This window comes from Pseudopodoces humilis, chromosome 11 (assembly GCF_049639895.1).
Source record: "Pseudopodoces humilis isolate 2021_Gansu_Grassland_sample_001 chromosome 11, ASM4963989v1, whole genome shotgun sequence".
NCBI classification, from domain to species: Eukaryota; Metazoa; Chordata; class Aves; order Passeriformes; family Paridae; genus Pseudopodoces; species Pseudopodoces humilis.
In genome coordinates, this window is record NC_142210.1 from 15,896,506 (window position 1) to 15,918,664 (window position 22,159).

Consider the following 22,159-nt stretch of genomic DNA (forward strand, 5'->3'; position numbering starts at 1 on the left):
AGAATTATTCCATGGTGCTGGATCATGTTCATGCATTACAGAGGCAAAGGAAGCTTTGAAAGATGCTTGTCCCAAGCTGGAATTCCGTGAGGACTGGCTGGATGTTTGGTGCTTGCTGGTTGCAGCCCATTTCCTTTCACCTGTACCACAGCCTCTTCCTGCAAACTGACCTGATCCCAGAAAGATCCCAAATTAGAGTCTCTGGTATTACGCAGGAATTCCCTTCCTTTTGTGCTGGGGCTGATTAAAATCTCTCATTACCTTTACCTTCTAACGTCAGTACTTTATGCAAAGCCATTTCCTAGTAAGAAAAGTTCAGGGTAACTCAGCCCTGAAGTGTTACCTGTCCAGAGGTGAAACCTCTGGTGTTCATTAGACCCCTCAAACCATTTCTGGGCAGTGTGATGACAGATGAGCTGGCATATTTTGCTTCTTTCTCCCAACATGGACAGTTGTCCTGAGCAGAGAAGTAAGCTCTCCAGCTGCCTTATCTTCTGCCATGCTGACTGGTCCTGCAGCTTGGCACAGGTACTGGTGTGACCCACGTGTTGCCTTGAATTAATTTTCTCTGGGCTATGAGTGTGGTTTGTACCGGGAATACCCTGTCCTTGCTTGGAAATCAGCTCCTGGGGAAATATGTCCTTGCTTAGCCATGTGGGAGATGATGGAGAGGGTGTTATCAGCACAACCTTTGGCATGTGTGGGTGAGTCAACCCTGGGGGGCAGCTCAGCCCCACACAGCCTTCATCTGCTCCCCCCCAGAGCAATGGGGGAGAGAAGCAGAAGGGCGAAAGAGAAAACCTGTGGATCAAGATAAAGATAGTTCACTAGATACAGCAAAAGCTGTGTGCACCAGCAAGGTAAAATAAGGAATTTGTTACTGCACGGGCAGGCAGGTGTTCGGCCATTTCCGGGAAAGTAGGAACAGTTATTTCATCATGCATAACTCCAGTTTGGGAAGACAGATGTCCTAACTCCTTCTTTCCGCCAGTTTTTATTGCTGAGCACTTTGGCACATGTTCTGGGATATGCCCTTGATCAGCTGGGATCAGCTGTCTGTGCTCTGTCCCCTCCCATTGTCTTGTGCACCTCCAGCCTGCTCACTGGTGGGGCAGCGTGGGAAACAAGAGCTGGCCTTCGTGCTGTGTAAGCAACAGCTAAAACACCCCTGCCTTATCGGCACTGTTTGGTTCCAGATCCAAAACACAGCACCACAGCAGCTACTAGAGAGAAAACGAGCTCTGTCCTGGTCCCAGCCAGGGCAGGTGTGTCTTCTTGTTGTGCTTTGCATGGGACCTGCCACAGCATGCGAGGGGTGGAAGCACAGTACAGTTCAGGAGAGGCAAAAGCTCCTCTGAGCCCAGCTGGGCACCAGAGGAACTGGTGGGTGGCAGCAGGGGCTGGTGTGGGGCTGGCACCCCGTTACTGGACGCAGACCAGTTAGAGAGTAGAAACTGAGGGTTTTCCTGAACACTTTCGGGGAGATCTGAGAGGATGTGGCATACAACCCTGAAAGGAGAGAGGACTCTTGGTCATCTGCTCTGTTTCCAGGGAATTGCTGACAGTGCCTTTAAACCCTCAGCTGAACAGTATGGAAGAGATCAATACTGCACTGGGAGTTGGTGCTTGCTTTTCCCCACTTCAGGAAACGTTCATGCTACTGCAGCAGCTCCTCCAAGTCAGGCTGTCACTGCCTGACTGTGCCAGAGCTGCTGCAGGCTCCTTTTCAGCCCTATGGATTAGGATATCAGTTTTTTAACCACAAAGAGTTTTTCTTCTGTGTCTCGTCATGAATTGATGCAATAGATCTGTAACTGCCCCAAGCACCTGTTGCTGTGCCTGGTTTTCTGTGCAGGCTTGGGCTCTGAAACAAAAGGATGGGGAAAGAAAAGAAGCTAAAAACTCTGGTTTGCTAAAGTAGCACCAAATCAACAAGGAAGCTGCATTTCAGCCTGGATTATTATTTAGAGCCATTTGTAATCAGGATTCTCTTACAGCAGCTCAAGCCAGGAGTTTGGCCTGTGTTCAGATGTGTATGTACCAATTAGTTTGTATTAGGCTTAACCATGGAGAAGTTCATACAATATCCCTGATGCAGTAAAGGCTGAATCAATATGAAATAGAGGTTGTTCCTGTAAAGATTCAGAATGGAAACTTTACCACCACCACCACACCTACTTTCAGAACTGACACATCACAAAGAAGTTGAGAAACACCTTTCTGGTGAGTGGTTGTCTCAAATGAAAAAAAATAATACTTTAAAGGTGTCTCCTTGTTTTAACTCCTTCAAGCAAGAGAGAGCTTTGCACCTGCCTCAGTGGAGATGGGGAGATTGCAATAGAAAAGCAGGGGAGATACGGGGCTTCCCCTTGAGCCTTGCTGCAGTGTGAGCAGCAGGGCTGGGAGGCTGCTGGGGACCACCAGCCCAAAAAAGTAGAGTTTTAGGAGGGGTCCTATTTTCATCCTTATTGTTTAATCCAGGGGTCCCATTGCATGTTGGTAGGGGTGATTGTTATGATCCCTTAGTGATGTCTTGTGTGTTCTAACAGCAAAGTGAAAATATTTGGGCAGGGTGAGGGTGCAAGAACTGTTCTGTGCATAGGGAGGATGCACCTGGGGAAACAGCAGCAGTGTTGTGCTTATGGGGGCTGCTGGACTGTCTGGAGACTTTAAATGTCAACATGATCAGTACTAGCTTCTTCTTACTTTCCTTTCCAGGCACAGTTTGAAGCTAACATGCATGACCCTGAGGGTGAGAAATAGATGGTATTTGTCGGGACAACCACATCTCCCCCACTGGTGTGGTTCAGAAGGGAAGCTCTTACACACTATTAACTTCACAGTGAAATTGAGATAGTTTTGATCCTACTTCTACACAGACTTAGCTCATGCTGTGCCCACATCAGCTGAGAGCTGTTACATGGGATCTGACTTTTCCTCCACATCCACTGAACCTTCAACCCACGCCAAGGACTGGGGCTGTACACACCCAGCCCAGGTTTTCCTTTGCAGTGCCACCCCCAGTTAATGGGGTGCAAAGTGCCAGTGCTCCACATCTCTTCATGCACTGTTCCTTTTGCTCTAAACCCGAACTTCACTTTTTCCCTGCTGCATTGTTTTGCATAGGCAGCATCTGTCAGGTCTCTGTTGCATCACTGAGTTTGCTGGTATTGGGTTTTAGTCAAACAATGTGTTCTGCCACAAAGGAGCAGGTTTGAGCAGGTTAGAGCTGTCCAGCCTGGCCGTGCAGGAACCAGTGACGAATAAAGCTCCATAAATACATTCTTCTGCCTCTCCCCTTCCTCCACACATATATCAATTGCTTTTTCAGATTATTGAGAAAAGAATCTCTGTGTTTTCTGGGTGTGAAATGTATTGGTTCTCCCTTTGCAAGCAATGAAGATAATGTTGTGGCAGAGCTGTGGCTTGGCCCAAGGCTCTGCTGCTGGATGGGTGATCCCAAGGCCAGTGGGAGCAATGGAGATATTTGCGTCAGCCCTGGGAACAGATTGCTCTGCTGGGACCCACCTGGGATTCGGGGCCAGCCCAGAGCAGAGCTGCCTGCAGGGGCAGGGCTCCCCTCCTTCCCTGCTGACCCCAGCACACAGTGACCTGCAGGGCTTGGGTGTGGGAAATGCTCTCTGGCCCTTCCTCCACTTCAGCAGCACTAGGCCTGGGAAATGGGGTCCCTCTGGGCTCTAGGAATCTCAGGGCTCTTGTATGTATTTAAACCTCATCCATGAACTGTCCTCCTGTGGCTACCACCACCCTTCTTCAACATCATAATATCAGGCACAGCTGCCATTGCCCTGAAAGCTGGGTCTTGTCCTCCCCACACACTCCTTGGGCTGTGCTAAGGGGTTCATAGGATCCATCCCCCCGCTCCCTAACAAAACCAGGCAATGTTGGAAGGATAACTGAGAGAGAAGGAGTGGAAAAGGTTTCTGCAGCCTGATGCAGCAGTACTTATTCTCTGACCCAAGCAGTTCAAGTCTGTGGGCTGTGCTCACCGTGCAGTGTCTGGTGACAAGCCACAAGACACGTCCTTCCCCTGGGGTGGCTGGTGCTGGTGTCCACACACACATGGCTTCACCCCACAGCCAGGAGTGCAGTTTCCAAGTGACCTTTCCCAGGTTAAGCACAGCTTGCAAAACTTCATGCCTCTTTCCAGGCTTATAAAACTCCCTCATTTGTTGTGGTGGTTTCATTTGCAATAGGAGCTGAAGAGGGACTTCACTGCTACTGAAACCTGGCGAGCGCCCAGAGGGGAGGGCGGCTGTGATGCACATCTCAGCCCTTCAGCTACTGCATTCCTCCCACCAAAATCCTGACATTTCCCCTCTCTGGCCCTACTTGTGGAAGAAGACAAACAAACCCTCCAAGGAGAAATGCCTGGGCAAGAGCAGAGGTTTGTCAGGCAGTCAGTAGCAAATTCCTGGTGGAGATTCCCCTTGAGCCTGTTCAGCTGCCTCTTGCAGTGTAGCACAGTCAGGGTTGTAGGTTTTTCCCACTAACCCTATTCCCAAGCCCAGAGCTGAGCTTGGTGCAGGTCCCAGTGCTCTACAGGTGTAAATCAGCAGAGCTTCAGGTACATTGGTGACCCTGCCACGCTCCCCACCATGTGAGACCCCTTTGTCCTGTCTGTGCTGAGAGCTGTGGTAATGGTGATCTCCCTGGACAGACAAAGGAATCTGTTTTGTCGGGTATTTTGGGCATTCTGGCAATCTGAACAGAAAACGACAGGTGAAAATCACAGCAAGAGGCAGGAAGGAAGAGACAGAAGATATTCATGCAGTCTCATGCCTGGAGGTTGCCACTGGGCTCCTGCACATCCCCACTGTGCCTCCCAGGGTCACAAGAGCTCTCCTTGCTCTTTGTGTCTCCTGAGGCACGCACGACTTGCTGGAGAGGTCGTGACAGCTGAAAAGCCCTGGAGTTAGGCTGTGGCAGGTTGGTAAAGGCTCCTTTTGGGGTACACCTGAGACCACCCACCCCTAGAACTCCATGCATGGACTTTCCCAGGCCCCAGCACTTCACCCCTGGCCATTAGACACAAGACTCTGGGGAGGGCCAGCAAGTCCCCTCGCACAAGCAGGGCCCAGTGCAGTGCAGGGGCTGGTGCTGCCCTGCAGGCAGAGTGTGGCTGCGGCCCGCCCTCTGCACAGCCCTGGCCCTGAGAAAGTGCAAGTGGCTTTTCCAGCAGCTCATCTGATGGAGGATTTCGCAACGTTTTCAGGTGAGGGGGAGGTTTGGATGGTGGTGCTCACCCCCCTGCTAGTTTGGGAGCTGGGCAACAGAGAAGCCCCTTCTGTGGCCCCATCCCCGCACAGCAGACAGAGCCCCGCTGTTGGTCAGAGGAAGTTTGGTGAAGGCAGAAAGGAGGAAAAGATTCCTGACAGGTTTAATCTGTCCAAGCCAAGAACGGTCACATTAGAAGCTTGTAAACCTTTTTTTTTCTCAAATAGATCTATTTATTTTTTTTAACTGCTGGCTGTTGCTCAAAGCGACCCGCTCTGCGTGTCCATCCCATTCGGTCGAGCTCCTGCCTGTGCCTCATCCTGGCCGCGATTACTCCGGGAAGGTCTCTGGCTTCCCAGCCATGAAAGCCGCTCTCTCAGGGAGGGCGTGGATGTGTCCCCTTGGCCAGGAGCCTGTGCCGGCAGCGGGCGCTGGGGGGGCTCGGCTGGGAAGACTGGGACAGTGTTCGGGCCGAGGCTGCTGAAAGGGCTCAGTGTGTGCGGAGCCTGAGTCAGCCGGGCCGGACGGCAGCTGGAGCCGCCGAGGGGAGCAGCGGGAGCCGCCGCAGGAGGGGCCGGCTTCCCAGGGAAAGGTGCCGAAATGGAGCTCATTAGCGTGGAGTGGAGGCAGAAGGGCCCGAGGAAGGAGAGAGGCTGGAAGGTGGCGTTTCCAGGGGTGGAGGGATTTGTTGGAGCCTTGCATCACACCTGGGTGCCTGTGTGGGGCCAGGGATGAGAACTGGAAGGGGACAGCGGAGGCTGGGTCTGTCTGCACCCATCACTGGACTTCCGTGTGACTTTGGGTGTCAAAGTCTAGGGAAGGACTGGGAAAGCCCTGGAAAGATCCTTGGAGTCCTTGAGAAAGGGAGCTTGTGTCACATTTTGGTGTCTCGAGCAGTCTTGCAAGGCTGGGGCTCATCCTGGCTGGTGTAAAACATCCCTGGAGGTGCCGGTTTTCTTTGGCTCAGTTTGGCTGTGCACTTCCTGGTCTGGCTGACACCCACCCAGGCTAGGCTGTGCCAGCACCTTACACATCCCCAGCATCAACTCCTGGTCCCCAGGGATGTCACCTGGCAGAGCCAGGAGGTGGCTTGTCACTTCCTGGAGCAGGGAACATTGCTCATAGCTGTCCCAAAGGGAGAGTGGCTTCCTGGTGGTCCCAGTTAGGACCTCTGTGCCTGGCTGCACCGTGAGACGAGAAGCAGGGAGGAATTTCTGGTTTAGATTGGATGCAAACATGTATGGGAAGGTCTGGTTTTATCTCAAAAGCAAACAGCTCTGCACATGGTGGTGCTACCACCCAGAGAGATCCCCCATGATGTGTCTGAGAATTAGGCACGTCCTGCAGTCTTCCAAAGGCATCATGTGCTCATGTAAGACACCAGCAAGAGAAGATTAGAGGCCCCTTGGGGGTCCCCTGTCCTGGAGCCCAGAGCTGCTGGGGAGAGCAGGATGGCAGGGGCAACTGGTGCAGAGTGTGCAAAAAGCGCTGCAGAGGTGGTTGATCAGGAGATGCATCCTAAAGGGATATGCTTTTTAATGGGGATTTAGCTGACTGGACTGTGAGGGAGTTGAACTTTGATGAAAAGTCAGACTAAGATATTTCCCTTTAGCACAAATAGCCACAGCCCAAAAGCAGAGGGTCTCACCAGTGAACAAATGGGAGCACAGCTGATGGCTCTGAGCAGCCTGGCCACACCCCTGTGCAGAAAACCACCCCAGAGGCTGGGAATAATCCTATCAACTTACTGGCTGACATTTCAGGGCTAGTTCACCCACCACACCTCTGGTTTGTTGATCTGTGCAGCCCCGTTGCTGAACTCTGCAGCCACGTGCTCGGTGTTGGCACCACGAGCTGCTTGTGCCAGGGAGTGTCCCTGCCAGCTCACCCAATAACTGATGGGCTTTCCACCCTGCTCCTTCCATGATGCCCAGTTCTCTGTCCTTCCCCACCTCTCTTTGGTTTTGGGCACATCATCAAAGTTTTGGCCCTGCAGGAATGACCTCTTAGGGTGGTGCATTTCTGTCCTGTTGTCACCAGTGACAGCAGGAGGATGAAGGGAAAGTAAACCATGATGGGGAGCACAGTGTGATGATACAAATGGGCTGGAAGGACCCAGGAGAGCCATCAGTTTGTCCTCCACCCTGTGCAGGAGCTGGTTTCCTATGTGAGGCAGGGATCAACCCAGCAGGGGTGTCTGAAGCCTCCCTCCACCAAGACACTGGAAATGCCAGAGCCACGTAAGAGCAGTCAGCCCAGCAGATGGCACGGGGCTGTGGCTGCGCCTGCTGTGAATCAGGGAAGGAGCTGGACCCATGCATTAACTCACTGGCCATCTCAGCCCACAGCATAGAATGACTTCACCGTCGGGTGAACATCCCACCATGGAAACCAAACCTCAGGAATGCGTCTGGGTGTGCTGACTCTCTTCTCCTCTCCAGAGGTCTCTCTTATGTCTCAGCTACTCCCAGGCTAACAAATTGCTGTTGTCACCTCTCCCACCAGCTCCATGAGCTGGGCTGGGGAGCAGTGCCCATGCAAGGGTCATGCCCTGTGCCCAGCAGGTGCCTGCCCGGGGTGGCACTGCGGGTGCTGCCTCCCTTCGTGCACGTCCAAAAGGAGGGAGCTCTGCCATGGCTTCAGTCCAGTAGTCCCAGCCAAAGAGGGGAAGTCTGCACTCCACATGCCCTCCTTCTCCCTCTCCCCATCTCATGCTGGAGACAGATCTACCAGTGGCTGTAGCAGAGCCCCGGTTTTGGCGAGGAGCAGCAGCAGAGTGATGATTAATGCTGAGCAGAGCCACAGAGCCAGGGATGTCTGAGTTGTCTCTGCCTCTCTCCTAAACCGATTTGGCCAAAAAAGGCTAATGTGAGCATTTCTGCATCTGCCAGCCTGGGAGGGGGCCCGGCCAGAGCTCGGGGTCTCAGCAGGCATGTATGGGGCTGTATGTTTTTCCACTTGGGCTGGAGAGGGGCCGTGGGCAGGCAGCCGCCCGGCTCAGGTGACTCCTGAGCCGCCCTTTCCATCTGACTCATGAGAGACGTCGCAAGTGCTCTCCTGCCCAATGGAAAACACGTCTCCTTGCAGCTCATGGCTTCTGGGCCCATGCCAGTCCCCCGGCAGCACAACTTCCCAGGGCTTTGCTGGCATCTGCAGCTCTTCCCAGGCTGGAGCTGGGAGAGCAGCTCCATGGGATGATGCCCAACCAGGACTTTACCTTCAAGCTGTGCCCGTAGCCAGCGTGGCAGAACAGTCAGGGTGGCAAGGGCTGGGCAGGACAGGCCCATGGTTCCTGCAATGGGCAGGAGCATCTCTACAGGCACAGCTCCTGATTTCACTGCTGGCATGACATTGCTTTTCCAACACTCCTGATTTCCTCTTTTCCACATCTTTGGAGGGTCCAGGATGGAAATGATCATCCTTCAGCGCCAGGACAGGTCTTTCCCTTCCCAAAGCCAAGCACCCCATCGTCTCCCTTCCTGGGTTTGGGCAGCATGCGAGCATCTCCCATCTCAAACCCCACATTCACGTCCCCTAAGATTTCTTCATCTTGTGTGTCCTCATGGGCTTGTTTGTTTCAGTGCCTGAATGCCACCCTACCACAGGTTATCAGGAAAAACCCAGACCCTGGGGCTTTCTGTGCAAGGGAAACTGAGGCACGTTGGTCAGCATCTCTTGCTGGGGCACACTGGACTGGGAGAGACAAGCCAGGGCCTGTGGCTCACTGTGCCCAACCTCAGGCTGTTTGCATCACGCCCCAGAGCCTGCCCCCTCCGTGCCCGCTGCCCAGGCTGCAGCATTGGGCTCCCCCTGTTCCTCTGGGAAGGGAAATGTTTTCCCTTTCCCCTCCTGTTCTGCTCGCCAGCAGCGAGTGAGTCTGGTTTCCCCTGCGCACTGCCGCCAAGCGCCTCTGGAACCACTGGAAAATGCATAAAAGACCTGGGCAAGGCTGCGGTGAGGGTTACTCGCAGTCACAGCTGGATCCAGCTGCTGCTTTAAAGCAACAGCACAGCCACACAGGGCTCCCCAGGACACCCAGGTGTCCCAGGGGTTTAAATCCCATGGGAAGAGAAGGCAGCATCCTTCACTGGGCAGCAGCCCTGAGGCTGGAGGGGACCTTTTCACTGGGGAAAAAGAGGAAGGGGCAGCCCACGAACACAAACCCTTGGGTGGGTCTGTGCCTGGGGTTTGCTCACCCAGATTCAGAGTTCTTCCCCCTGCCCTGCTCCTGTGGGTCCTGGCACAATTACCAGGAAAGCACTTCCCTGCCAGCCCCAGCTGCATCCCACAGTTGGGTCTGCAAAGGGCAACAGCAGCTTGGGGACCCTGAAGCAACGGGGGCTGGCAAAGCAATTTACACTCCTCCCCTATTTTTGGAAGAAATAATGCAAATCCCGGAGTGTCTGATTCCAGGCAGGACAGAGGGTGTGGCTTTCAGCTGTGGCTCAAGGTGTTTCGGCAGCCCCCAGTGTTTCAGTGTGTGAGATGCAGAGGCCCATGGAGTGAGATGGAGCAACTGGCTATGGGAAGGCAGGAAACTTATTCCTGCATCCTGGGAGCCAGCATGGTCCCGCTCTGGCAGAGGCGCTGGGATGGAAACAGCCACGGGGCACTGGGGTTAATGAGTAAAATAACTCACCCCGCCCAGGTCTGGTTTATGGCCCTGTTAGCATGGGCAAGCAGAGGGAGCTTTCTGCGGGGGTGGATGTCTTTCCCGGTGTGCCACGTCAGACTGGTCAATTCATGACGTCTGCTCCACCTTCCAAGACGCAGCAATAAATCAGGTTAATAATTAATCCCAACTCCCTGGGGAACCTTCCCTGGGACTAAGGCAGATCTCCCAGCCAGAGTCACAGCTCCCAATGTCCCATGTGAGAGCTGCGGTGATGGGCGAGTCTCACAGGGTTGCTCTTTACCACAGCATCATGAAAGGTGCTTAAAAACAAACATGGAAGGAGAAAGGAACATTCCCTGTCCTATCACATCCAGGATGTTTGTTCCTGAGTGTATGCAAAGTGCACACACTTTTACACACACAGTTTGTGCAAAGTCTTGATGTGGTGGGAGTCTGGCTCAGCCAAACAAATTGCAGCCTTGACCTCTCTCCCTGCTCCAGGGTACACCACAGGTGAGTGGCTTAACAAAGGAAAACCTAAAAGTGTGACCACCCTTTGCAGCTGGTCTCAGGTCAAGCTGAGCCCTTGGTCCTGTTCCAGGCACTCAGAAGTTTGGGGAGGAGAGGGCTGGTTTGTGTGTCTCCGCAGGGCAACGGGACCTTGGTTTGTGTGGGAAACCCAGCCCAGGGACCACAGTGTTGGCACAAGTGGTCAGGAGGTGTGAGAGTTCCTGGAAGAAGAAGTGAGAGTTTTTTCTGTGTATGTATAATTTTCTGGAATGAAAATAAATCAGAAAACAACACTCACACACACCAGAAAAAAAAAAAAAAAAACATATCAAAGAAACCAGTGCAGCTTTCCCCAGTGAAACAAATTCCAAACCATCAGTGGGAAAACACTGGCTGGGTCAATCTGCCACTAGCCAGTCTTCTGGGATTACATAAACTTCATAAAAAAGCTCACTTCTTTCTTTGTACTATTTTTTTTTAATGAAACATTTTAGTTCAGGTCCACTTTGAAATTAAAAGAGGATTCTTGAAACAAAAAAAAGCATTGTGGTTTGCTTTGAGAACATCTAAATGAGCCACTTGGGCATCACCCCAGTCCTTGTCCTTTCTCTTAACCCAGACAATGTCCTGGAGCCCTGTTTGATGCCAGCTCCAAAGCCTTGTCCCCACAGGTTGCTCCTCCCCATCTCCAGCAGTGCCATCAGTTGGGATAATGCTTGGGTAGGAGGTGAGTGTGTGGCACTGGGACTGGCTCTCTCCAGATGGGTCCCAGGAGCCATCAGATGTGGAGATGCTGCCAGCAGGAGCTGGTGTCACCCTGGCTGTTGCTCAGGTGTCACCCAGGAAGATCTGTGCATTGCCTCCCCTTCTACATCCTGGGCCAATGCAACAACAGCAGGTCCCTTGCAGGTGCCTTGCCAGCTGTCCCAGGGCTGCAGTGGCCTGGCACACCTCAAATGTCACTGGTGTTCTGCAAGGCAGAGGAACTCAGCTATTCCATGCCCAAGCAGCATACAAGAGCACTTATCCAGAAATTCACACCTCTGCCCACGGTGCCAACAAGGCACCTGGTGCCTCCAAATTTCAGCTAATGGCTCAGACCTAGGAAATACAGGTGATGGGTACTGCAGAGAAAGAGGGGCAGGGCTACAGATTTGGCTGCTTTGCTGAAGGCAGGGCTGGGCAGGAATGGCAGGGATATACTGCTGGCTGAGTCTGCTGGAGTGAATAAAAATATTCAGGTTTCTCTTTTTCATATTTCATTCTCAGCAGAGTGGTTGTGGCTGCTCATGTTCTTGCTGGGTGCTGGAAAGAGGCAAAGGGAATGTGTGTGGAGTAAGACTTTTTTAAAGAAATAAGCTTTCAGTTAGGTTTTGTTCTTCCTGCTGCTTTTCTGCTTTCCCAGGGCAAATCTAAATAGCTGAAAACTTGGGTTTGTCCTAAACTTTTCTATGTAATGATGAAAAAAATCATAAACAATTCTGCTTCATTTTCAGGTGCATCCTTGAAACAGAAGCTGGTGGTGCCAGGGATGCCCAAGACTCTGTTTATTCCAGACATCAGAAGCCCCAGACCTGACAGGATCTGAGTATTTAAAGACTATCAGAGGTAAAGCTTTGTGCAGCCATCACACCAGGCCTGCAGTGCTCTCATGCAGTGGGATGTGCATCTTTTTCACACACAGGGGGAGGTAGGGGGTTATTTCAGCCAAAACCCTGCACTGCAGCATGGCATCACCTGGGAAGTTCTGTGCTTGCAGCCCTACAGCTTTCCTGCACGGAAGCAGCCATCAGAGAGGTGGAATGGGACACTGGGAGCACGGCTGGCACAGCTCCCTGCCCCAGGCTGCCAGGAGCCCTCCTTACCCTGCAGCAGTGCCACTTCCACACCAGAGCAGCACAGCCCTCAGGCTGCAGCATCAGCCCTGCACCTGCTGGCTGGATGTGCTGATGCCGGGGCATCCACAGAGCCCACATCCACTGTCACACACCCACAGCTGCTGGGTGCCCTGGAATGGCAGCAGTCACCCTGGGGCTGTGGTTTGGGATTTACTGCTGCTCCCCACAAGCAGATGCTGCCATCCCTGGCCCCATCATGGTCCCAGGACAAATTGCAAGGATGAAATGGTTGTTGCGCTCTCAGAGCTCTCCTGATCACATCCCTTTGTGACTGTTTGTGCACAAAGTGGAGTGGAGGAAAGGCCCCTCTTTGCAGAGTGGGATGAATTCCCAGCCATGGGCTGGCATGCACCTACCATCCTTTGTGCTGCAGGGATGAAGTGGGTCCTTCTTACAGCCTGTTCTGGTCAAGCTGATGCTCATTGCCTGTCATGGCCATGATTTTCTTGGGACCATGAGTGCAGCAAATACAAACTTTCCTATAGGCACTGGGAACAGGTTAAAAAGGATTCAGGGAAGGTATGTATGGACTTTTGGTGGTGATAAGGACATGGGATGCTGTAGAGCTGGTGCAGCCTGTTTGGGCAATGTTTCCTGGGGAGCTGTCACAGCCCCCAGGACACAGAGCTGCGGAGCACCTGGGAAAGCGGTAAGCTTAGATAAAGAGAAACAGATCTGGAGAATGCAATACAATCTTCCTCCCCAGACTGAGCTGGAGTTCTCCTGATGTTCTCTGAGTAGCAGAGATGCATGGGTCCCTCTGCATGTCCAGTCTTGGAAAGAAGAGTCTTTCCCATGAGAACCTCAGTGTGCCCAATGGGTTGTGAGAGCTGTAGGAGGCCCTGACCCTCATCACCCATGAAAAATGCAGAGGAACTGTTCAGAAAGGGACTGTGATATCTCTGCTGGACAGGAAAGGAAATGCAAATTTCCTGCTGGCTTCATGATGGACATGAACAGCTGGTGGAATTGGGAGGATGACAAAAAAAGGGAGATATCAGAAATTACAGGGACTGATTTTTATGGCTGAAAAACACCTGCAACTGAAATGTTACATTTAAAAGGAAGGTCTTTAATCTGCTTCTTAATGGGCAATGGGATGTCCCATGCTGATACGGCTGTAGCAGGAATGCTGGTAAAACTGCATCCTAACTAGGGCTGAAGGATCAGTTTGGAAGGACACCTCACCTGCCTGCTATGGTATTGGGAATTTGACACGTGATGGGTCCCAGCATGCTGAGCAAGCACTTTCCTGCTGCAGCAGCTCCCCATCAACTCCCTACACCCCCAGGTGAGCTGTGGGTCCCAGAAAATGTGAGTCCTGTACAGAGCGTGGATACCTGGTGAGACTGGAGTCCTGGGCAGAGTATTGGTCCTTGACAAGGTGTGGACCCTGAGTGAGATGTGGGGCATGGGGGAAGGGTAGGTCCCAGGAGAGGTGGGGATCCCAGGACGTGTATCAAAGACTCTGGGGCACAGCTAATGCACCCCAGAGAGGGCACAGTACACGAGAAGCCGGACTAGGACGCCCCCGAATTGCCAGATGCTGGTGAGCGTGCCATCAACAGCGGGGAGGGTCCTCAGGGGGACGTGTGGGATGTCACCTTTAAACTCTGCCCTGGGAGCACCGGGGAGGTGTCTGTCTGTTGGGTGGGGCGGGGGGACGGGACAGAGGGCAGGGCAAGAGTTAACCTACCTGCTCTGCCATCTATCTCTAGGCTCCACCTCGGAGAGAGAGGGGAGGGAAAAGAGAAAAAGTAGGGGAAAAAAAAAGAAAAAAGAAGAGGAGGAGGAGGAAGAGCTCAGAGAGAAGCGCCCGGACCGCGGGCAGCACGGCCAGCAGCGGAGCGGCCGCCCCGTCCCACTCCCAGCATGTTCCAGTGGTGAGTGATCTCCGGGGAGCGCGGAGCCCAAGCCCCGCTCCCGCACCGAATCCCGGTATCCCTGGCTCCGCCGTCCCGTGTCCTCCGCTCCCGGTGCCCGGCACCGCCGTCCCGACGCTGCGTCCTGCCCGGAGCCGGGGGACTGCGAGCTCCCCTCCCCACCGGATCCCTCTTGAGATTCGCCTCGGAGGGAGCTGGCCGGGGAAGGGTAGTTCTGGTGGGGACGGTGGGCATATGGAGAGCGACTAAGGACGGAGTTCGTCATTTGTCCCCTGTCCGTCTGTCCCCATCCCAGGAGCGACCCTCCCGCCGCCGCGGCTCTGCGGGGCTCCCAAGCGGGGTCTCCCTGGGGGAAGGGCGTCCGCTCCCGACACCATTTTTTTCTCCATGTCGGGACACCGGAGCTCCGGCCCGGCGGGAAGCAGGATGGGGGCAACGGGCAGGGGCGGCCGGTTGGTGCCTCCCAGTCCCGGGATGCCTTTCCCATCTTTTCCCTAAAAAGCGCTGGTTTGTGTGGTAGGGCCTGGGACAACAGGACCTCCAGCCCTGCCCGGTGGGGTCCGTGTCCCACGGCAGCGCCAGCCTGGGGGCAGATGCCCCCGCCGGGGGCAACACCCGGGGTTTCGGCTCTTGCCTCTTCCCCAGAAGCCTGTTTTTACCGCCTTGTAATTCAACCAGACGGCTTTTCTGAGTAGGGGACGTGTCTCCGGGCACCCCCATGGAGACTTGCGGCCCCACTTGGTGTTTGCACCCCAGCTATTGCACAGACTGCCTTTGGGGACATTTGGGTGCTTTCTGCACATCATCTGCCCCTTTATAAGATCCCCTCTCCAAGTCCTTGGCACTGCCAGCAGACAGGACTCTGTACTGGCGGTGCCTCCAGTGACTGGGTCTAGTTGAGGGGCCAGAAAAAAACCCCTGTCACATAAATAGATAGCGGTAGCGGATCAAAGAGGTTTTCACGTGAATCCAAAGTGAATGGGATAGGGATAGAGAGCCCCTATCTCCCGTGGCCTCATCTGCCCTCGAGTATCAACACCTGAAAAGGATACAGCCCACCTCTAATTTAGAGTTTATGTTTAACTGCCTGGTGGCGAAGCCACCTCACAGTGAGGCTTTTGAAGTTTCCTCGGTGGATAAAAGGGAAGAGGAGGAGTATGTTAAGACCTTTCTAAAGCTCTCTTGGTGGCACCAACACCAGCAGGTGGGACAGACAGACGTGGCTGGCTCCGATGGGAGTCCACCCCCGCCGCTGATGGCTGCCACCCTTGGACTTTGCTGTGCTGGGTGTCCCCAGCTCCTGGGGACACTATGGGGACTGGTTGGAGTCTGTGCCCCAAAGAAGGGTCCTGGGGCTTGGCAGGGTGACTTCTCTGCAATGGCAGTAAACCCAAAGCACCTCGCTTGCCAATCTCCAGAAAGGAGGAATTACTTTTTCACCCGTACCTAAAGTACTTCCCAGCTGAGGAGACCACAGAGCAGAAAGACTCGCGATCTGAAAAGATGAACAAACAATTGTTGCTCTTTTAACCCCCTAATCCTTGGTTTGATATGGGAATTGCCTGCAGTTGTGGCTCAGGGTCCTCCCAGTCTCCGTCGCTTTCCTGGCAGTGCAGGGACAGGGTTTGTGCAGGGCAGAGGTGGCTGTAGAGCTCCTGGTTCCTGCTGGACCTGATGGGACCCCGTGGTTTGCAGTCAGATCAGTAGGAAAAATACCAAATAGGTTCTTGTAGCAAAGGAGAAATTGCGCTGGTGAGAACTCGGAAACAGGGTCCACTGAAGGAAGAAGGAATATGTTTCTGTGCTGTTGTGCAACACCTCACCTATAAACATACCCAGGCCACTCGACACTCTACTTCTTAATAAAAGCTGGAGTTGCCCCTTCAGCTCTGGGTTAGAATCTTCTGTTTGGACCCAAGGAGAGTAGTGGGGGTCAGTGCACCCATGCAGCTGCTTTCTGTTAGGCAGAGTCTGCCAAGGCTGGGACCATCTGTGCCAGTTAGTGACGGCCCTACCTATGCAAATTTTTAAAACTTTTGTCAGTAATTCCCTGCCCTTAGGTTTCTGGGGAACTTTTGGTCATCATTCAGGCTGAGTATTTTATTGCTTGTTGTCCTTGGGTGGTGGGGAGTGTAAGAATATGATGGGATAGGACAGGATGGGATGGGATTGATACAAATGGAATTACTCAGCAAGAGTGACAGGGGTTATTTCTACAGCAGTGCTGAGTATGGATGAGAGGTTTTAAACATTGCTTGGCTGTGCTTGGGGTAAAGTTGTACTGGAACTGAAGCGTTTGTAAGAATAAGCTCAAAGCTGTGCAGGCACGGCTGGAGAGGGTTAAGGGAATGGTGAGATCTAATCAGAACTGCTCCCTCATCAGTCTCAGATGAGTGGCCACATATAAAACCGGATGGGGAATATCTATCCATTTACCCGTAATTACTTATTTCCACGCTCGCTCCCACAGTCCACACTAGTGATCACAGTTTTCCCACAGCAGCGTCAGGCTCAAAAGTTCTTTGTGCTTCAGGGCAAAGCCAGAGATAGGAGCTCCTGAAAGCTCCTGATTCCCCCTCTGAGATTCCTGCATTCCTGCATTTCAGGGTGAGTGGAATCCCCGAACACAGTGTTGTCTCCTGCCCTGGGGAATATGGCAACCTATGGGGTGTCCCACCAAGCAGTTGTTTTGGGTCAGCCTGAGGCCCAAAAGTCCAGCAGCTTCACAGTGGTTCTGATCAGAATCCAGCCTCCGGGTCTAGGAGAATTTCATGGCTTTGGGTTTTTTTTTTTCTATCTGGAAAATACTTGGGTTAAATGTTTCAGGTTTCAGCCCCAAGCTCCTTCTCTGGACTGTCCTGAAGTTAAGATGCCATCTGCCTGCTAGATCCGAGTCTGGATTTTTCTGGCTGATGGGAGCAGGTGGCTGAGGGCTGTCCCCAGTGGGGGGGACAGGTGGCCCACCTAGGCTGGGCTGTGCTCCTGACATAAAGAGGACAGGCACAGGGGCATGCCAAGATGAGGGCCACATCTGTCTCCGTCAGCTCCATAACCCAGTGTCAGGAAAAAGGCGTCCAGGGACTGCCAAGCACCTTTTGTCAGAGCAGAGATGGGGCTGCCCTTGGGAAGCTGTTGGGAGCAGAGATGAGGAGCTCAGCTGCCATCCTCCCATGCCCAGTGCTCATCTGCACAGGGAGATGTCCCAAGGCAGCTGGAAAACGCAGGACTGAGGCAGGAGGGAGTTGGTGCAGATGTGCAAACTGTGGAGGGAAGCTGAGCACTCTGGAGCTACATTATGCAGCTGGGCAGAGAGGGCAGTCCCCCTCCTCTGTGGCAGTGGGATAAAAAACCCACCTTTAGTTGTGTGGAAAAGCAGGCTGGGGAGGAATTGTGTGTCAATGATCTCCAAGTGCAGCCCTCCTGCAGTCCCAAGGACCTCAGGAGGATCCTGCTCAAGTCCCCCATGAACTCCACCTAGAGTTTGCCCCGAGCCAGCAGTTTCCCAGGGCTGTAGGTCTGCAGCAGAGGACAGCAGCAGGATGGCCCCAGGAAGAACTGGGTTTGATCTACTCATGCCCTGCACTCCCTGGACATGCAGACACCTGGTTTGTCACAGGCTGGGAAAATCTCCCCACCAATCTGCCTTCATCTGCTGCTCCTTATCACCACACAGGAAGCAACAGGACCAAAGAGCTGCCAAAACACCCAGAAAGTGCCCCAGAAATACTGGTTCCCAAGGTGGTTATAGGGGTTAGGGATGTCTTTTCCCCACTGAACCATGAAATTTTACTCAAATGGCTTTTTTTTTTTTTTTTTTTTTTCCCTGATGTGCTATTTTGAAATGAAACAGCAATGCTGGTTTCATATTGACTTTTGTGGTCTTCCCAGCTCTGGTTTCACAGTGCTGTGTAACCTGTGATGCCAGTCTAGGCCATGGACAGTATGTCTGTCTTGGAGCTGAGGCTTCTGTGGAAAATATAATTCCCTCCTGTTCTTGTCCTAAACTGAAAAACTCTTGTGACTTTCATCTGAAACAGCTGCCTTGCTAAAACTCTCACCCTGACTTCTCTCTCTCTCTCTCTCAGCCCATATTCATCCATCCTGTGAACCCTTCCTGGATCTTAGCAGTGGGGTTACCAGATGACACTGCAGCCACCCCCACATACCTTGTGCCTGTCCCTACAGTGAAGTGTGGCCCCAGAGCCACCCCACAGGCAGAATGCAGCTGGGAAGAGTGTGCATGGGGGTATCCCACAGCTCTTCCCATGAGGTTTCTGCTCCTCAAAACGTGATGGAACACAGATTATGAGCATCCCATGACCTCTCGAGGAAGTGCTTTTGCAGACAAGCCTGTTGAAGCCTGTGGTTTCTTCTCCTTAACCCCTTGTCTCTTCCCTTTAGGAAGAAGACTATCTACAAAACAGTTTGTCTCTCCTTCTTGCTGATCATTACAGTGACGGTGCTGCAGCGTGGAATGGCCCCAAACCAGTTCATGCAGGGCCAGCAGCAGAGAGAACTGCCCCCTTCAGAGCCCTTGAAATCCCAGAAGAGAGACAACTCCTTCTCCATCAGCAGCACTTTCTGGAAGACCAAGAAGGAGAAAGCTCCTGTGAAGGAGGAGAGCGTGACAGCAAAGCAAACAAAATCCTGGGATGTCACCACTACCAACTGCTCAGCCAACCAGAACTTCAGCAAGGTGGATTGGTTCAAAGGGCTGGAGCCCAACTTCCAGCAGTTCCTGCTCTATCGGCACTGCCGCTACTTCCCCATGCTGATCAACCACCCAGAGAAATGCAGTGGGGATGTCTACCTGCTCATCGTGGTCAAGTCCATCATCACGCAGTATGACCGCCGCGAGGCCATCCGGAGGACCTGGGGCCAGGAGAAGGAGGTGGAGGGCAAGAGGATCAGGACACTGTTCTTGCTGGGCACCGCCTCCAAGGAGGAGGAGAGAGCCAACCACCAGAAACTGCTAGATTATGAGAACCGCATCTATGGGGACATCTTGCAGTGGGATTTCCTGGACAGCTTCTTCAACCTCACCCTCAAAGAGGTCCATTTCCTCAAGTGGGTCGACATCTACTGTGACAACATCCACTTTATCTTCAAAGGCGACGACGATGTGTTTGTGAGTCCCAGCAATATCCTGGAGTTCTTGGAGGACAAGAAGGAGGGAAAGGACCTCTTTGTGGGGGATGTCCTCTACAAAGCCAGGCCGATCCGTAAGAAGGAGAACAAGTACTACATCCCCAGTGCCCTCTACAACAAAAACATCTATCCACCCTATGCAGGGGGTGGGGGCTTCATCATGGATGGAGCCCTAGCCAAGAGGCTGCATAAGGCCTCAGAGACACTGGAGTTGTACCCCATCGATGACGTCTTCTTAGGGATGTGCTTGGAGGTCCTTAAAGTGTCACCTGTTGGGCATGAGGGCTTCAAAACTTTTGGCATTGTGAAAAACAAGAACAGCAAGATGAACAAGGAGCCATGTTTTTACCGGAGTATGTTGGTGGTTCATAAACTGCTGCCTCCAGAGTTGCTTCAAATGTGGGACTTGGTCCATGGTAACTTGACATGCTCAAGAAAACTCAATGTTCTTTAGTTCAGTCTCTCTGGAGAGCTGGGACTGCAGGAGCTGGGACAACTGATCCCTGCTCTGGGGTGGGGTGAGCCTCTCCTGGTGGCACATGAATCCTTCAGGGGCACTGCCCTCCAGGGTTAGGAGGGCAGAGACACTGTGCTCACGGGCAGGGTTTGTGATAGTTTGTTCCTGTACTGTATTGTGGTTCACATATCTCCAGCTGGGTTGGGGGTTGCTGAAAAAGAGAAAAAACCCAACAAAAAATGACAAGTTTAGCACAAAATGGAGAGAGGGCTAAGAGGTTTGTGCTCTGCTTTAGGTACTTCCTCCACAGCAGCATGATGAGTGGAGGGGTGGAGGGAGGCAGGGAGGGATGTGGCACTAGCATTTTCTGGAGATGTCCAGGGTCTGGGTATCCAGGGGAGCTGGTCCAAGGGCATTCGGCCAATTACAAGTGCATCAGCCCCTCACAACTAAAAAATAATGGGATTTTATTTATTATCTCAAATTTCTTCTCCATGCAAGCTTTTAGTTACACTGACATTGTGTGTGCATTGGGATCACCCCCAGCAAAGTCCTGTGTCCCCTTATGCAGCTGGGGAAAGGGGCTCTTCTCTGAGGCTGGCCCTCAATAGCCCTGAGTCCCCATTAGGTTTTCAGCCTGGCACTCGGGGGACCGGGGTCCTTGTCCTTGTCAGAGGGTCCCAGGCAACAGTGGCTCCCAGCACCAGCCTGGGCTGTGCTTGGCTCCCCAGCCCCTCTGCAGCCTTACTGCATGTCCTCAGAGGAATGCACCCAGCTGAAATTCCTCAGGGATTTGTTCTTTCTGGCAGGAAAGAGACTAGGCCAGCTGCCCTTGCCTGTGGCCAAGGAAGTGGTGGAGAAAACTGGTGGCCCCCCTGCAGTGCCCCAGGGATTTGTCACTTCTGGGACCCTACTTCCCAGGTATCCCAGGGGGTGCTGTGGGGAGACCCTCTCCGTGCTGCACAGCTGCCCTCGTGGCTTTGCCTTGCAGGAGACAACAGCCACAAAGGCCCTGTGTGTGGCTGCTTCGGGTTCAGCCTGGGTTTGTCAGCAACTGTATGCTCCGTGGTAGGTTGGAGACATTGGTCCTGCTCTAGCATAAGAAGCAGGATCCGAGGGAACAAACTGAAAGAAAGCTGGTGTTTCACACATCTGCTCATCTCAGGGTTGTTGCAGTAGAGGCTGAGATGCAGGAGCATAACAGGGAATGGTGTCACAAGACACCATTTATTTGGGCTGAAAGGGCCACAAGCTCTCAAGGGGAGCCCTGGGCTGGTTACTTTGGTAGAAACCACCCAACAGAGACATGTGGCCACACAAGGGCCACGGGTGCTCTCCAGCCACTGACTGCAGGCATGAGCAAAGCCACAGGAATGTGCAAAGCCACACGCTCACACACGTGCTCCCAGGCACAGGGTCTGCACACACAGATGTCCCTGTGTGTAGGGCTGGCATGCCCAAATGTCCCTGCAGGGGGTGAACACACACAGCCACAACCATGGCCCTGACCACGCACAGTGAAACACGGGCACAGATACCTTTACTCCCTCCCTGTCTGGTGCCAGACATTGAAAGGAAAAAATGTTTACTACCTCAAAGGTCCCCCTGTGCAGTGCCTTTTTTTTTTTTTTTTTTCCCCCTTTCTCTCTTTTTCTTAATGCATTTTGGAAATGGGCCTTTTTTGTTTACTCCAAGTACATTCCCCAGGATAGAAAACAAACTAAAAAAGGACATAAACCAGTCAAAAAGGGCACCCACATGCCAAGCCACACCACTCTCCAAATGGCCCTGCTCAGATGAGATGCAGATTTGAATAGGAGGAAGATAAAGAGCCAGTGCTGCTCAAGGCTCGGCTGGTGGTGATACTGTGAAATTGGATGTACAATGCACCGGGTCCCTGGAGCAGCAGGGCAGAGTCCTGAGGGCATTTTTGGTACCCACTGGGCTTAGGCAGCACACAACTCTTTCCTTTTCCCCTCCCTTCCCCACTTCCAACAGGAGTGAGTTCAGAAACACTTTTGAAACTGATACCTCCATAATTTATGTCAGGTACAGTACTTTAGGCTGTACATTTATCCTGGATGCGGGGTAAGCTCTTGCTCTCTGTAGCAATGTGCACAGTGAGCCAGGGCTGTGTGCAGACATCTCTCAGTGTTGTTCTTCACCTGGTGGGACCTGTACAGAGAAACCTTGTAGAGTTTGGTGAATATTATAGTTTCTAAATAAAGGTTAAAAGAAGAAAAAAATCCTACAAGCCTTCATCTTGTGTCATTACTTGTGAGTTTCTGCTGGGAACAAAACCTGGCAATGTGCTACTAACTCCTTGGAATAGGCATTTGGGGACTGTAGCTGCCCTTTTCCAGTTTGGCACAGCTTCCTTGTGGAGCTTAGCATGGTAACAAGGCTGTTG

The 22,159-nt window shown here is 52.8% G+C and overlaps 2 protein-coding genes across 5 annotated transcripts in view; both read left to right on the forward strand.

Moving 5' to 3' along the window:
• ARMC9 (armadillo repeat containing 9) overlaps positions 1 to 11,971 on the forward strand; it is a 78,224-nt gene extending 66,253 nt beyond the window's left edge. For all 4 annotated transcript variants that reach the window (XM_088061018.1, XM_088061017.1, XM_088061019.1 and 1 more), the window contains one exon: positions 11,860 to 11,971. In XM_088061018.1, the coding sequence (XP_087917144.1) occupies positions 11,860 to 11,951 (92 nt within the window). In that variant the 3' untranslated portion in view covers positions 11,952 to 11,971. The remainder of the gene's footprint in view (positions 1 to 11,859) is intronic.
• Positions 11,972 to 14,012: 2,041 nt separating this feature from the next.
• On the forward strand, positions 14,013 to 21,914 carry B3GNT7 (UDP-GlcNAc:betaGal beta-1,3-N-acetylglucosaminyltransferase 7). The gene is made up of 2 exons (XM_005525003.2): positions 14,013 to 14,144; positions 18,546 to 21,914. The coding sequence occupies exons 1-2, from the start codon at positions 14,134 to 14,136 to the stop codon at positions 19,744 to 19,746; spliced, it is 1,212 nt and encodes a 403-aa protein (XP_005525060.1). The 5' UTR covers positions 14,013 to 14,133; the 3' UTR covers positions 19,747 to 21,914.
• Positions 21,915 to 22,159: the final 245 nt, after the last annotated feature.